This window comes from Lycium ferocissimum, chromosome 7, assembly GCF_029784015.1.
Source record: "Lycium ferocissimum isolate CSIRO_LF1 chromosome 7, AGI_CSIRO_Lferr_CH_V1, whole genome shotgun sequence".
In the NCBI taxonomy this organism is placed as follows: domain Eukaryota; kingdom Viridiplantae; phylum Streptophyta; class Magnoliopsida; order Solanales; family Solanaceae; genus Lycium; species Lycium ferocissimum.
In genome coordinates this window covers 50,793,376-50,806,122 of record NC_081348.1, presented here as the reverse complement: position 1 = coordinate 50,806,122, position 12,747 = coordinate 50,793,376, and the positions used below count along the sequence as shown (strand labels likewise).

At 37.0% G+C, this 12,747-nt stretch overlaps 2 protein-coding genes across 4 annotated transcripts in view; one reads left to right on the top strand and one right to left on the bottom strand.

The window, feature by feature from the left end:
• The first annotated feature begins 280 nt into the window (after positions 1-280).
• LOC132065576 (TATA box-binding protein-associated factor RNA polymerase I subunit B-like) lies at positions 281-4,956 on the top strand. The gene is made up of 4 exons (XM_059459021.1): positions 281-830; positions 1,433-2,194; positions 2,329-2,462; positions 4,423-4,956. The coding sequence occupies exons 1-4, from the start codon at positions 281-283 to the stop codon at positions 4,930-4,932; spliced, it is 1,956 nt and encodes a 651-aa protein (XP_059315004.1). The 3' UTR covers positions 4,933-4,956.
• A 2,499-nt stretch (positions 4,957-7,455) lies between these two features.
• The window catches only part of LOC132065573 (3-methyl-2-oxobutanoate hydroxymethyltransferase 1, mitochondrial-like), a 61,231-nt gene continuing 55,939 nt past the window's right edge, over positions 7,456-12,747 (bottom strand). For 2 of the 3 annotated variants that reach the window (XM_059459018.1, XM_059459017.1), the window contains exons 2-6: positions 11,803-12,020; positions 9,401-9,607; positions 9,170-9,316; positions 8,151-8,204; positions 7,456-8,039 (exon numbers count right to left, since the gene is read on the bottom strand). In XM_059459018.1, coding sequence (XP_059315001.1) covers positions 7,806-8,039; positions 8,151-8,204; positions 9,170-9,316; positions 9,401-9,607; positions 11,803-12,020 — 860 coding nt within the window. In that variant the 3' untranslated portion in view covers positions 7,456-7,805. Of the gene's footprint in view, positions 8,040-8,150; positions 8,205-9,169; positions 9,317-9,400; positions 9,608-11,802; positions 12,127-12,747 lie in introns of those variants that run through there. The other variant, XM_059459016.1, reaches the window with a different exon arrangement.

The window sequence follows — 12,747 nt, the reverse complement described above, 5'->3', positions numbered from 1 at the left end:
TGTGATAGCTTCATATTACAGGAAAATAGAGATAGAGGTAGGAGAATTGAAAATGGATATTAAATGTCTCTTTCTGGTCATATTTTGAAAGTTAGGTTAAATTCTTTCCGTTTTTGTCAAAAACAAGTGTTGATTTCCTTGACCTGCTAGTGTCTTGAGCAAGATCGAATTTTAATGAATTGAACATCTTAACCTCCTTGATTTGACCTGGTGCGACTCGACTAAATGGCTAGTGGTTTAATGCAGAGGTTTTGATCAATTACCTGTACAATTAATTAGAATGACAGAGAATACTCGAAGGTTCTGTGAGGTTTGTTCTAATAAATCCTTTGATGATGGTGGTGATGGATTCTTCTATTGCACTCGTTGTGGCTCTCAAGTGAATGACATCATTGACACTGGTGTTGATGAGGATGACCTATTCAATCCAGAGGGAATATACTCTGCCAGTCAGCGCCGTAAATATACTAACGTCAGTCAACCTGAACCCCTATCTCAGGTAAAACTCTCCCAGCATTTGGAAACCCAAGATGACTATGACGAGCATAATGGAGATGATGGAGTGGTGCCTGCTGAGCCTAGTGATTTTGGATCGTCTCAAATCTCTTTGACTTATAAAGACTATTATTCAGGTATCCGGTTAAGGTACATTATGGGGGTACAAGTTATGATCCAATTGCAGTGCAAAGCTCTGGTGGAGAAATTTAACGTAAGCCCTCTGATCGTTGGGCTTGTTGGGCCTATTTGGTTGAGACTCTTGGCACATGAAAAGATTATGAATGATGAGTGGGCGGACAATGTCATTCACGAATCAGAGTCTCAAACTCAAGGTATTATTTTGATTATTTTTATATACACAAGGGATGTAAATCAGGATATTTTCATTCAGTTCTTGTTTCTCTATGATTTGTTAACAACCGTTAATTAGTCATGGAAGCTGAAGGGTTATCAATGAATTTCAGCTAGCATTGCGCGTTTGACCTAAGTCGCTACGCTTGTTGTCACTTGCATTATATTGAGACACAACTTTTGAAGTGCAAGACTACTAATTCAGCATAGCTACTTGGGTCCTAATGGGAAATCATGTGCCGAATGAAATGTTCTTCTAGTGTGTTGGTCCTTTGCTTTCGATTAAATTTATATAGCATGAAGGAGCAAGATGTTCTGTTGGTCCCTTGCTTTCGATTAAATTTATATAGCATGAAGGAGCGAGATGTTCTGTCCTCTCTTATCTTCGGTCCATGATAGGTGGGCGAATTTATGACAAACATCTAAATCATGTGCTCTGGCAGAGTGGGTTTGTTAAGTTCTCTATATGTCTTCAGTAAGAGAAATCAGTTGGGTGTGAAACTACATGATATTCTGCTGGTTGATTTTCCTTCCTATACTCACCTTTCCTTTTTTAAGGCCCTAATTCCGGTATTTATTGCAGGTGAAATAGAACTTTCTCAGCCAACTGGAAGCAATAAAACAGAACCTCACAATTTACTTGGAAAGCGGGCAGTAACCATATGGCATAAATCTTTGAGCAGCATGATTCCGTTACCTTGTTCTTTGGCTATCTCTTTTCTTGTCTGTCACGTGTCAAGGGAAGCAATCTTGCCAACAGACATATTGAAGTGGACGTTAGAAGGAAAGCTCCCATATTTTTCGGCTTTTCTTGAAATAGAAAAGCAGCTGGGACCTCCTTCAAGGTCCTGCCCTATCAGTACCAGTCGCATGTTCAGGCCTATCAAAACTATTACCTTGCAAAAGTTAGAGTCCCTTGCTGCCTCCATCGCCAGGAAAATAGGCTTGGAATTGCCTTCAGTCAACTTCCATGCTATAGCTTCCCGTTATCTCAAGCACTTATCGCTTCCTGTTGAGAAAATTATTCCTCAGGCATGCCAAGTGTATGAGTGGTCTATGCCTCCGGAGTTGTATTTATCAGATAACAAGCTCAGGCTGCCGTCTCGTGTTTGCGTGATGTCTATACTGATTGTGACAATGAGGATTCTTTATGACCTAAATGGCGGAAAATGGGAATTGATTTCATCTCGTTCCAATAATTTAGTGTCTACGGATGAAGACGATTCTTCTTCATGTGATCCAGATCCTCATGATAGTACATCAGATATGAATAAATCCAATTTTGATGCTTTGAAACTCTTGAAGATTCTTGAAGAAAAATACAGTGAGCTCAGTGATACATATGGTAATTATTACAAGGCATTACATTAATTCTGGATACATGTTATAGCATGGGGCTATAAGTTGCACCACTTGTGACTCGTTTGAATTATACTTTCTTTTCTTGTTTGAGTTATGTTTTCTTTTCTTGTTTAACAGATTTTTCAAAAGATTTACAATCTTATCTTCTGTACTGCAAAGATGTGGTTTTTGCTGGACTAGAGCCTGCTTATGACGATCATGAAGAAGAAAGGATAATAGAAGATTTATGGGACTTCTATCAAAGCCATAAGGTATTCTACTTTCCCCGTGATTAAGATTGATTTTTAAGATCTCTCCCCCACATCCGTAAAACCTCGTCAATATGTGATAGGATGGTTGTACCTATCAAGTATCAACGACCTTCAAATAATCAGCAAGTCTTACCTTACTGACATATCTGCCCAGATTAAGTTAATTTGGCTCTGTTGGACTTGGAAAACTTAAATAACACGGAGAATTAGTTGGAAATCTAACAACAACAACAACAACAACAACATACTCAGTATAATTCCACCAGGTGGGTTCTAGGGAGGGTAGAGTGTACGCAGACCTTACCTCTACCTTTGACGGGTGGAAATCTATATTATTATTTTTTGATTAGGATATATTTGTTTTTACAGCTAGTCTGTTCTTTTTTACCTGATTCTTTTCTGAGAAGTAATTGATTTCATTGCTTGCTTCCAGAAGATGCATAATTAGGTAGAAAAGGTGTGACAAAAGTATACTAGCCCTAGTACAGAATTAATACTACCAGCTCCAAATTCAAAAAGCTATCAGGGGAATCCGTCGGGGACAAAAAAATCCCAACTTTATAAATACATAGGACTTCTAGCTTTGAGCTTAAGTTGGCTAGTTGATAGTCCACCGAAACATCTTCTATTCGTTTCATTCCAGATACTCCAAAAAATGGCTGCAGGTATCAAAAACTTCGCTGATAGTGTTTGGTATTACCCGTCTGAAGACCAAAACGTGTGAGAAACACGATCCATAAATCTGCTGCTACAGCCTACAGGGCACTGCAAGAACGGGTGGCTATGTGATTCTGCTGCTCTTTGACACATATAGCATCTGTCCACAATCTGAATCTTCCTTCTAGCTAGGTTGTCCAGGGTTAAACAGGCTTCATAGATTGCAGTCCAGCTGAAGCAAATGACTTTGGGTGGAAGTTTGATCTCCCAGATTGACTTCCAAGGCCAGTGGTCAGTGATAGCATTTTGGTACATTGCAATTTTGCTGTGCTCTAGTCCTAGTCCTGTCCAACATCTCAGAATAGTTTGAGCTGTATGTTGTCTTAGGATGTTAATTATTTGCTTATTCAGAAAGAACCTACCAAACTGAAGACTCAACCTTGGACCACATGGAGGTGATTTGTTTTCTTTGTAGGACAATTGAGGTACTGATTTATTAACAAAAGATAGTATTAAGCCCGTGCATAGAATTAGAAATACAGAAGTGTGAGTAGATTCTCCCGGGGAGCCTTTAGGAGAGTCTATGAGTACTAATAAGTTAGGATCGTCTACAGAATTTACATTGCACCAGTACAGGTTCTGCAAAAACTGAAACTTTACAAAAAGATAAGGATTTTTGTGTTTTATCCTAAAAACATCTGTGGTTTCTATCGGTCCCAACTGTCCACAAGATACACAAAGGTGACATTCCATTTCTTAGATGCACACAACTTTTTTACGGAGTCTGCTTCTGCAGTTGCTAGAGCAACAACCACCTTGTGTCCCGATCTTCTTGACTTTCTTTGGCAAGGCATAGGAAGGTGCCTCTAGCAGATTGCTTATTCTTTTCCTTTTCCTGGGTTTTTCTCCCATCCTTTCCATTCGTCAACAACCAACTAACCCATTGAGACAAGTCTTTCCCTGCTCCTGATGACTCTGCCCCTACCAGCTGTTAAGTGTGTGTTTCACATTTCCAGGCATCACCTAGCTAACCCCAACGGATTAAATCAATGCTGAAATATTGAGTTAACGCGGTAAATTATGTTGAACCACCTAAACAAGCATAAATACGGAGTTCTGTTGAAGTAACATAATTTGTAGTTAGTGTACTTATTAACTGACTTTGCCTGCATCACTGTCGTTTTTACCCGTTTGGTATGTTGAGCTTTCACCTAGCTTCTTCTTCTTTTTCTTCCTGGGGATTCCTATACTTATCTTTTTGTTTAATGTTTAATAGTTGAATTTTGTTTCACTTTTAAATAAGGCTGGCAAAGCATCAGAAAATGGGAAAACAGACTCCCACACTTGTAACGGTTTTCACCATAGCGGATCCAGACATGGCTGCAGCAGCAGACGGAAAGAAAGGGAGAACTTTAGGGATGACGGATGCAAATGCAAAATGTCAAGGGATGATGGTGATTCAAATGCTGTTAATTGCTCACAATGCGGCTTGGAGGAAACGGCGTTGAGCCAGCTGAAAGAGGATATGAAAGAGAATCGATTTGTTTATATACCACCGAGGAAAAATGTGAAGAAGAAAGACGGCTACATCAGATACGCTAGAAAGAGAGACGGGGCTTTTCTTTACGCTGTGCATGCTGATTATTACATATTACTTCGATCTTGTGCTAAGGTTGCACAAGTTGATGTTAGGACTATGCATGTTGGAGTATTGACTTTTGAGAGAAGATTGGAAACGCTAGAAAGAAGAATAGATTTTTGCTTATGTAAGAGACTTCCCGATGATTTCTGTGAATTTTGTCGCAATGAGTAATGACATTCATCATTTTTTATCCAATTGCCTTTGTGGAATATTTGGTTTTGTTGTCCATTACAAATGTTATTTTAGTTATTTGCCCTTTTCACAGGAGATCAGTAAAAAATAACATAGAGAGATCTGTAGAAATAACACAGGAGATCTACATAGAGGCAATTTTCTTTTATTCCAATTGTAAATGAGCATATGAGATCATTCCTCGAGCGGATTTGAAGCTTAAGGGAATACTAGTTTTAAATTCTCTTAGTGGCTTTTGACTAATTGAAATATTGTTAACTTTGAGCTCTGATGCTTCCATGGGAAGTTTATGGAGCATTATGATTTAATTTAGCAAAAATGGATTGTGGGGAGTACTGTTTTTTGTGTTATTATAAATCTTTCTCATAAACTATCATATTAGCTAAATCTATATTATCATTGTAACTACTACTAGTTATGGAGACAATCAATTAACTTTTCTTAAAGTGATAACCAAATAACTTACTACTCCCTCCGTTCCAAAAAGATTTGACACTTTTCGCTTTTCGAGAGTCAAACGAGTTGTTCTTTGACCGTAATTTTTTCATATATTTTTTAAATATTTTAAATTATTAATTATGGTAATTTGTAGTACTTTTTACTTAATTTTCAAATATGTAAATTTTATTTCGAAAAAATAAAAGATTTTATGTTAAATCACACCGTCAAAATTAAAAAGTTTGACTCTCGAAAAGCGAAAAGTGTCAATCTTTTTGGACAGAGGGAGTATAAATAAGTAAGGGGAGTATCACATTAGGTTGAGATTTATAGCGAGTTGATTGCTCATCTGAAAATCTTGACCATATATTATGGATCAAATAAAGCACATGCACATTTATCTCTATTAATTAAATAGTTGTCAAGGATTTGGGATAATTTTGTAGTCCATTATAAAGGGTTTTTAAATAAAGTAAAAATATTTATTGAAGACATCAAGAGGATGCAAAATAACAAAAGTTCACATATAAGAAAGGAGAGAAATTTGCTTATTTCTTTTTTGGTTCATGTATATTTGACAGAGCATACTTGATCAAGATCAGCCCACAACTCATAATTCTTTTAATATCTGGAAAATCCCCGAGAGTCAATGGTGCATGATTTGAAAATCGGTAACAAGAAGTCCACCTTTCTACTCTTCTCTGTATGCAATAAGGTTTGAATTCATAAAACGAGCCTAATCCGTACATCACGCATTGCGCTCTTGCTTAAATACCATACTTACTTTCTATGTAACAGGTTCAAATCCATGATGTGCGCCTAATCCACCCATCATACGCTGTGCTCTCAATGTTAGACCAAAGCCCTGAGGCAACCCATAATTGACTCAAATGCCAGAACAAACAATTACAGGATCAATTGCCATGTTAACAACCTGAGACTAGAGAGCATCTCAAGTATAATTTATCTACTACAGTCTACAAAGAATTCTAGGAATTCCAATGCAACCATCTGTTAAAAGTATTACAACAAGACATCATTCAAAGTCTCAAAATAAATCTAATCAATTGGATTAGACATTTCACCTCATGTAAACTGCAGAATGACTTCTCTCTCTTGAAAAATTGTAGGGGTGTCAATGGCTTTTAAAAAAACCGACTTAACCGACCGAACCGAACCGAACCGATTTTTAGGTTGTTTTTAAGAAAACTGACGGTTTTTATATAAATTTATAACCGACCGAATAATTAGGTTGGTTTTTATTTTTATAAAAATAAACCGAAAAAATACCGAATATATTTATATGATATCTTATATATTAAGCTAAAAAAATAATAAAATATGATCAAGCTATATAATTAACACCCAAGGGGTGGGCGATATTTTTTTGTAGGGATTTAGTAGCTCAGTTGGTTGACTACCTGAACTTTCACCTTGTTGGTGAGGGTTCGAATCCCCACGTTGTAATCCCCTTCCCCCCCAAAAAAAAAGAAGAAGTCCTAACACTGAAACATATTATACTACTTCTGTATATTAAAACTAAATTAGTTCTAGGATCTTGATTGGTAACATGTAAGCGACAAGGCATTCGAAAGATTTTGGATAGCAAATTACAAGATATTGAATATCTTTCCTCTCATATGATTTAAATTGTATTTCTCTTATTTGATTCTGAATCATGGTAGACTCAGTTATTGAGTCTCATATTGATTAATTTATTCCCACTTGTGTGATTTAAATTATATCTTTTGTCTTTGCTTAACATTGTTTTACACATGGTGAAATCAATCTCTTTCTTTTCGTCTTTAACGTTTTCTTGATTCATCACCTTTTAAATAGTAAAAATGTCTAGAGAGTTTTTGTCAAAGTCTAACCGGAGTATGCATGGTATCGTGTTCTAACTTTTACTAGTGTTTTTTACATGAAGTTTTTGTTTTAAAAAAATTACCGAAAATTAATTGAACCGCATCAATACCGAAGAAAAACAAAGATGATGGGACGGTTTTGAAAAGTCTGATTTTGGTTATACTAAATAAAATAACCGAAAAATTGGTATGGTATAAATTTTATAAATAACCGCCCGAACCGTACCATTGACAACCCTACAAAATTGTATTACTGTAAAGGTTTTTTTTTCAGTTTCTTCCAATATTATCTAAATGGTGTTGCTACCATCACCATCTTCTTTTGGCCTACTCTAAAAGGAACTCTTATTTCTAATTCTGGATTTATAATTTTAACCGACAAACGAAGGCCTCTTCTCTAGTCACAAAAAACACCTTAACTCTCCTCTTCCCACCTGTGCGAGGCAGCAAGGTATAGCTTACTCTAATTCAGAAGGTACACTTGAAAATGGCACTTGTTGTCTCCAAGCATACTAAAAATTTGCTGGTCCTCTCGATCATGCAGGCGAATTAGCTTGTCTGAATCTTTTCAGCGGCAGCAGCTGCTGCTGCTGAAGCTGCATCGCCGAAACCCAACTTGTGTAACTCGTTTAAGAAACCATCCATATCAGCTGCACCTATCTTATATGGGCTGTGAGTGGAGCCCGGAAATGAACCATTAGTTACTTCTTCCTTGTATTCCAGAAGAGCTTTGTTGATAACATCTCCAACTTGCCCAAACTGCTTACAGAACTTGGGAGTAACCTGCAAAAGGTTTAGACGGTTTTTGATCGGTTCATGGAATATAGTTCAGACGAAAAGTACTAAGAGTAAGAAAAAGAGAATCGGTTTCGGAGTAAAATTTGTTGTACTAACCTTGGCGTGGTGCGGGTGTTGCATCATTCCAAGTAGATCATGATAAACTAGCACCTGCAATTTTTAGGACAAATGATTAAGTAACCTTAAACTGTCAATCCTAATTGCTCCAAATGATTGTTCTACTGCTGGAGAGCTATTTTGCTTTGACTCTCCAAAAAGTTGTTGTATCCGTGTCAGATCCTCCAAAAATGCACTACTTTTGGAGGATCCGATACGCATCTGGCGGCATTTTAGAAGAGTCCGAGCAACATTGCCGGAGAGTGAAGATATTAACAAAGCATGCAAATATCGTGACAGAGGAAATGAAGTAGGAATATCATCCTCTATAAGTGGCTTCTAATTCTCACCACATGTAAATCATACTATTGTTATGAGACAAACATAGATAGCACAACTACTTCCAGTGATCCACCAGACACTTTATCCAACAGCAGGAGTCAATATCTTTTATATAAATCCGTGAACTCTAGAAAACTAAAGGTTTTGCAAACATGTACTCCTACTGTCCAAGTTTCTATTTTGAGTTGTACCATTTTCATATAAATACAATAGAACTTCAACTTCCTCTTCAATTTGTATCTAACCATAATTGCACACTTACATTGGAAAGAACAGAGTATATAAAAATTAAGATAATTTTAAATACGAAAATCAGATATTGGAGAAATCATCACCTAACGAATCCACAAGAGTTAAACTTTTGGATTTCCAATTCTCAGTGAGTCATGACAAGTATTACTTTCAAGCACTCCTGGTTTAATTTCTTATGAATTAGCAACTTTGGTCCCTCAAACTGATAAACGTTTCTACCGAACAAAATTAGAATAAAGCATTTTATTACCACACCACCCTTCCCAGACCCCACTTGTGGGATTACATTGGGTATGTTGTTGTTGTTAGTATAAGTGAAAAAGAATGTGGAACATTTAAAAAAAGAAAAAAATGGAACAAGCATGTTATTAGTTATTACTTATTACCACATCACAATAATAGAAACTGCAGGGATTTCAACCAACCTGACCACTGCAGAAAGGCCCAGCACCAATTCCAATAGTGGGGATCTGAAGAGCAGATGTTGCTGCTGCAGCCACAGGTGGGGGCACACATTCCAAAACAACAGAAAAACACCCTGCTTCCTGCAAGGCCATGGCAGTTTCCACAACCTGCAAATTCATAAAGACAAGTATAAATGCATTGCCTTAATCATATGAGTGACATACCTTATTCAGCTTTTAATAGGTATATACCTTGACTGCACTATCAATGTTTCTGCCTTGAGGTCTAAATCCACCAAGAACACTGATAGCCTGAGGTGTTAATCCGACATGCCCTATTACAGCAATCCCGGCTTCAACAATAGCTTTAGCTGCTGTAATTCTTGATGGTGCCCCACCTTCCAACTTAATCGCGTCCATTCCTCCTTCCTTTAGAACTCTTACAGCTGTATCAACTGCCTGCTCATAATACAACAACACCAACACATTCACATTCCATTAAAACTTAACAAGAAAGGACCCATTGCCCCAATATGTGCAAGCAACAATCATCAGAATGCAAATGTGAGCTCTAATTAGCAACATCCTCAAACATTTGAATAAGGCTGATGAAACAATACATTCAAAAGTTCATTTTCAGAGGCTGTGTTTTAACGCAGTTTCTCAACTTAGACGAATCCCTGACTTCCTAAACAAGAGTACTTACAATTTCATCTTTATATATATAATCTGCTTTAATTTCTAGTGATATATTCAACAAAGCAGCAAAATTTGTTAATAGTAGTTGAGACAAAGAACTAACTATGCAAGAATTATCGACATCCTTCAATTCAACTAGAAACAGTGAATGATCAAACTGGACATTTTTCACTTCATAAGTTAGCAATTTCATTTCCTCAAGAGCCAACTGACAGAAACCCCAATAGACTTATATATATATATATATATAAAACCAATAGAATTATGATTAAATTACTTTGATTAACAAATTACAACTAAATTAGACAACAGAATTATTAGCATAACATTACATGACATGAGAAAAATGAATGAACCACAGTGCAACAAAAGCTAGAAATCAATCAAATGACTGTTCTTGAAATTGAGCTACGTATGAACAATTGAACATTATAATCAGAAGTTCAAAAGAACTGTTTTTGGGTTCCCATTTATTCACCGGATATGTCTCAAACAAATGACAACTAGATTATCAAAGACATAACCAACTGAATATCGCAAATGATAAAGGCATAAAAATTTAACAGCGACGTCAGTTTTGGGGCAATTTGAGCTAGAGATGATAACCTAATGAGTACAGGACCCATGATTACCAAAAGAATAATCTTCATTCTCTATTCTCTTTATTCTTTATCCAATTTCTCACCACTCCGAATAAGAAACAACATAACATCACATGACAAGGAATTACATTATAGTATAACACAAATAACAAAGGCATAATAAAGCTCAATTCAACCTTCAATTCTTGGACAACATTGAGTAACAAATCAGCACCTAATTAGAACTAGACTCTCCTAAGCACCGAAAGAACTCTTTTTTCTCCTCATTTTTCTTCATTCTTTATCCAACTTATCACCACTCCAAACAAACAACAATGATACGATAAAAGCATAAAAATCAGTCACAGCAACAACTCTCATCTAAAATTGAACACCAAACAATTACTTGTTCCACTTAACTTATCTACATTGACAATATACATTTCCACATTATCCGTGTAATTTCATCTATCATATCAGGTTATTCTTCTATTCTGAAGTTACCATATAAGGTTTGCTCTGAATAGTTGCACAATCATCTATGATTGTAGCCCAGTGGTGGAGACAAAATTTTCACTAAGGGACTCAAAATACAAAGAAGTAAACATATGAAGAAGCCAATGGAATTCAACATCTACTTTACAGCAACAACAGATACGCCTCAGTCTGAAACAAGTTGAGGTCGGTTGTATGAAACTCCACTTCTTCATTTAAGCTTATTTCATGTCCTCATCATACTATATATACATAAAGTGTTCAACCTTTTGGTGAAAAAATTACACGAAAAAGGAATGAATTTCGTTTTTGGTTTCCCACCCAGTCCAGTAACCACATTGGGACCCAACTAAATCCGGATTTGTGCCGGAAAGTTTCACATTGGGGCTAAAAAGCTCCCTAACAAAGGCGACTCCATACCCAATGCTCTAGCCCGAGACCTCTGGTTAAGGATAAAGTAGTACTTACCACTCAAAAAAGTAATGGCAAAGCAGTATTAAGTTAGGGTTGGCTATATGAATCACTTCCTTCATTTAAGCTCATTTCGTATCCTCAATCATAATATATATACATAAAAAAAAAAAAAAAAAATTGACATTGTATATACAGTGTATATTTTTTTTTTTTGACGCAGGGGATTCGGATGAACCCTTTGCCGTATCCTAGCTCCGCCCGATTGTAAGTGAATTCAACCTTTTTGTGAAAAAATTGCACAAAAAAGTAATGATCTCTTTTTTTGGTTTCCCACCCACATTGGGCCCGACTAAATCCGGATTCATCAGGGGTAAACTAGGCTCTAACAAAGGCGACTCCGTACCCAGGGCTCGAAGCCGAGACGCCTGGTTAAAAGGAGTACTCAATAAAGTATTGAACTATTACCTGTTTAGTACTAGACTTATAAGTCACAAAAGGCAAATCACCAACAAGAAGAGGTCTTTTAGCACCTCTAGCAACAACTCTACAATGAACAAGCATTTCATCAAGTGTAATAGGCAAAGTAGTATCATGTCCATCAACAACCATAGATGAAGAATCACCCACAAGACATATATCAATTCCAGCCATACCTATATGTACACCTGATGGGTAATCACAACCTGTCACCATTGTTAACTTCTCACCTTTCTTATACTTTTGCCGTAACGTCATTAGACTCGCTCTTTGATTTGCGTTTTAGGGTTTTGGTCCACCGTACACTATGTTCTCCGGAACACTCCTCAAGAACAAGTAGCGAAAACGGAGTATGTAGCCTTGCAAGGTGGTTCTTGCTGATTCACACGGGATTCCACGTGCCCCATGCTAGTCGAGTCAGAGCCTAAGATAGTGATGCTTTTAGCTACTGGACTTTCGCCATCTAGGGTGCAGCATTCGGGCAGCTTCGCCTAGCTGCACGACGTCAGCAGAAAGGAGGAGAAAACGGAAGGCTGTATTCCAAATCTATGTTGGAATTGGCAACTGCAAAGATAATCGTTGATGCTGGGAGTTTGGATAACATAGCGTCCACGGAGATGGTAGATCAGTTGGGGCTGAAGCCCTTTTAAGTAAGGGCCTCCTCCAGAGCCCTATCGAATCAGATCAAAAAGGGCATGAGCGGCGGGCCCTATGTTGAGTAAGGGGGGAAAAGGGGTTGCAATTACTTCTTTTTCATTTGCAGAATAATAAGGAGATGCAGAGTGAAGGACATTGCACATAAAACGGAAGCAATCATTGATGATTTATGGGTCATTTTTCAATTATTCAACCATTTCATGTTACCAAGTTCAACGTTAGCCAGATTAGTCAAGATTTATCTCTTTCGATGCAACAACAAGATCTTATTTGTAA

Bases quoted from the DNA above. Each gene is read 5' to 3' on its own strand.
- LOC132065576 (XM_059459021.1), top strand. From the start codon at position 281: ATGACAGAGAATACTCGAAGGTTCTGTGAGGTTTGTTCTAATAAATCC. The intron at 831-1,432 runs GTATTATTTTGA...TATTTATTGCAG, and splicing joins ATCAGAGTCTCAAACTCAAG to GTGAAATAGAACTTTCTCAG. The intron at 2,195-2,328 runs GTAATTATTACA...CTTGTTTAACAG, and splicing joins TGAGCTCAGTGATACATATG to ATTTTTCAAAAGATTTACAA.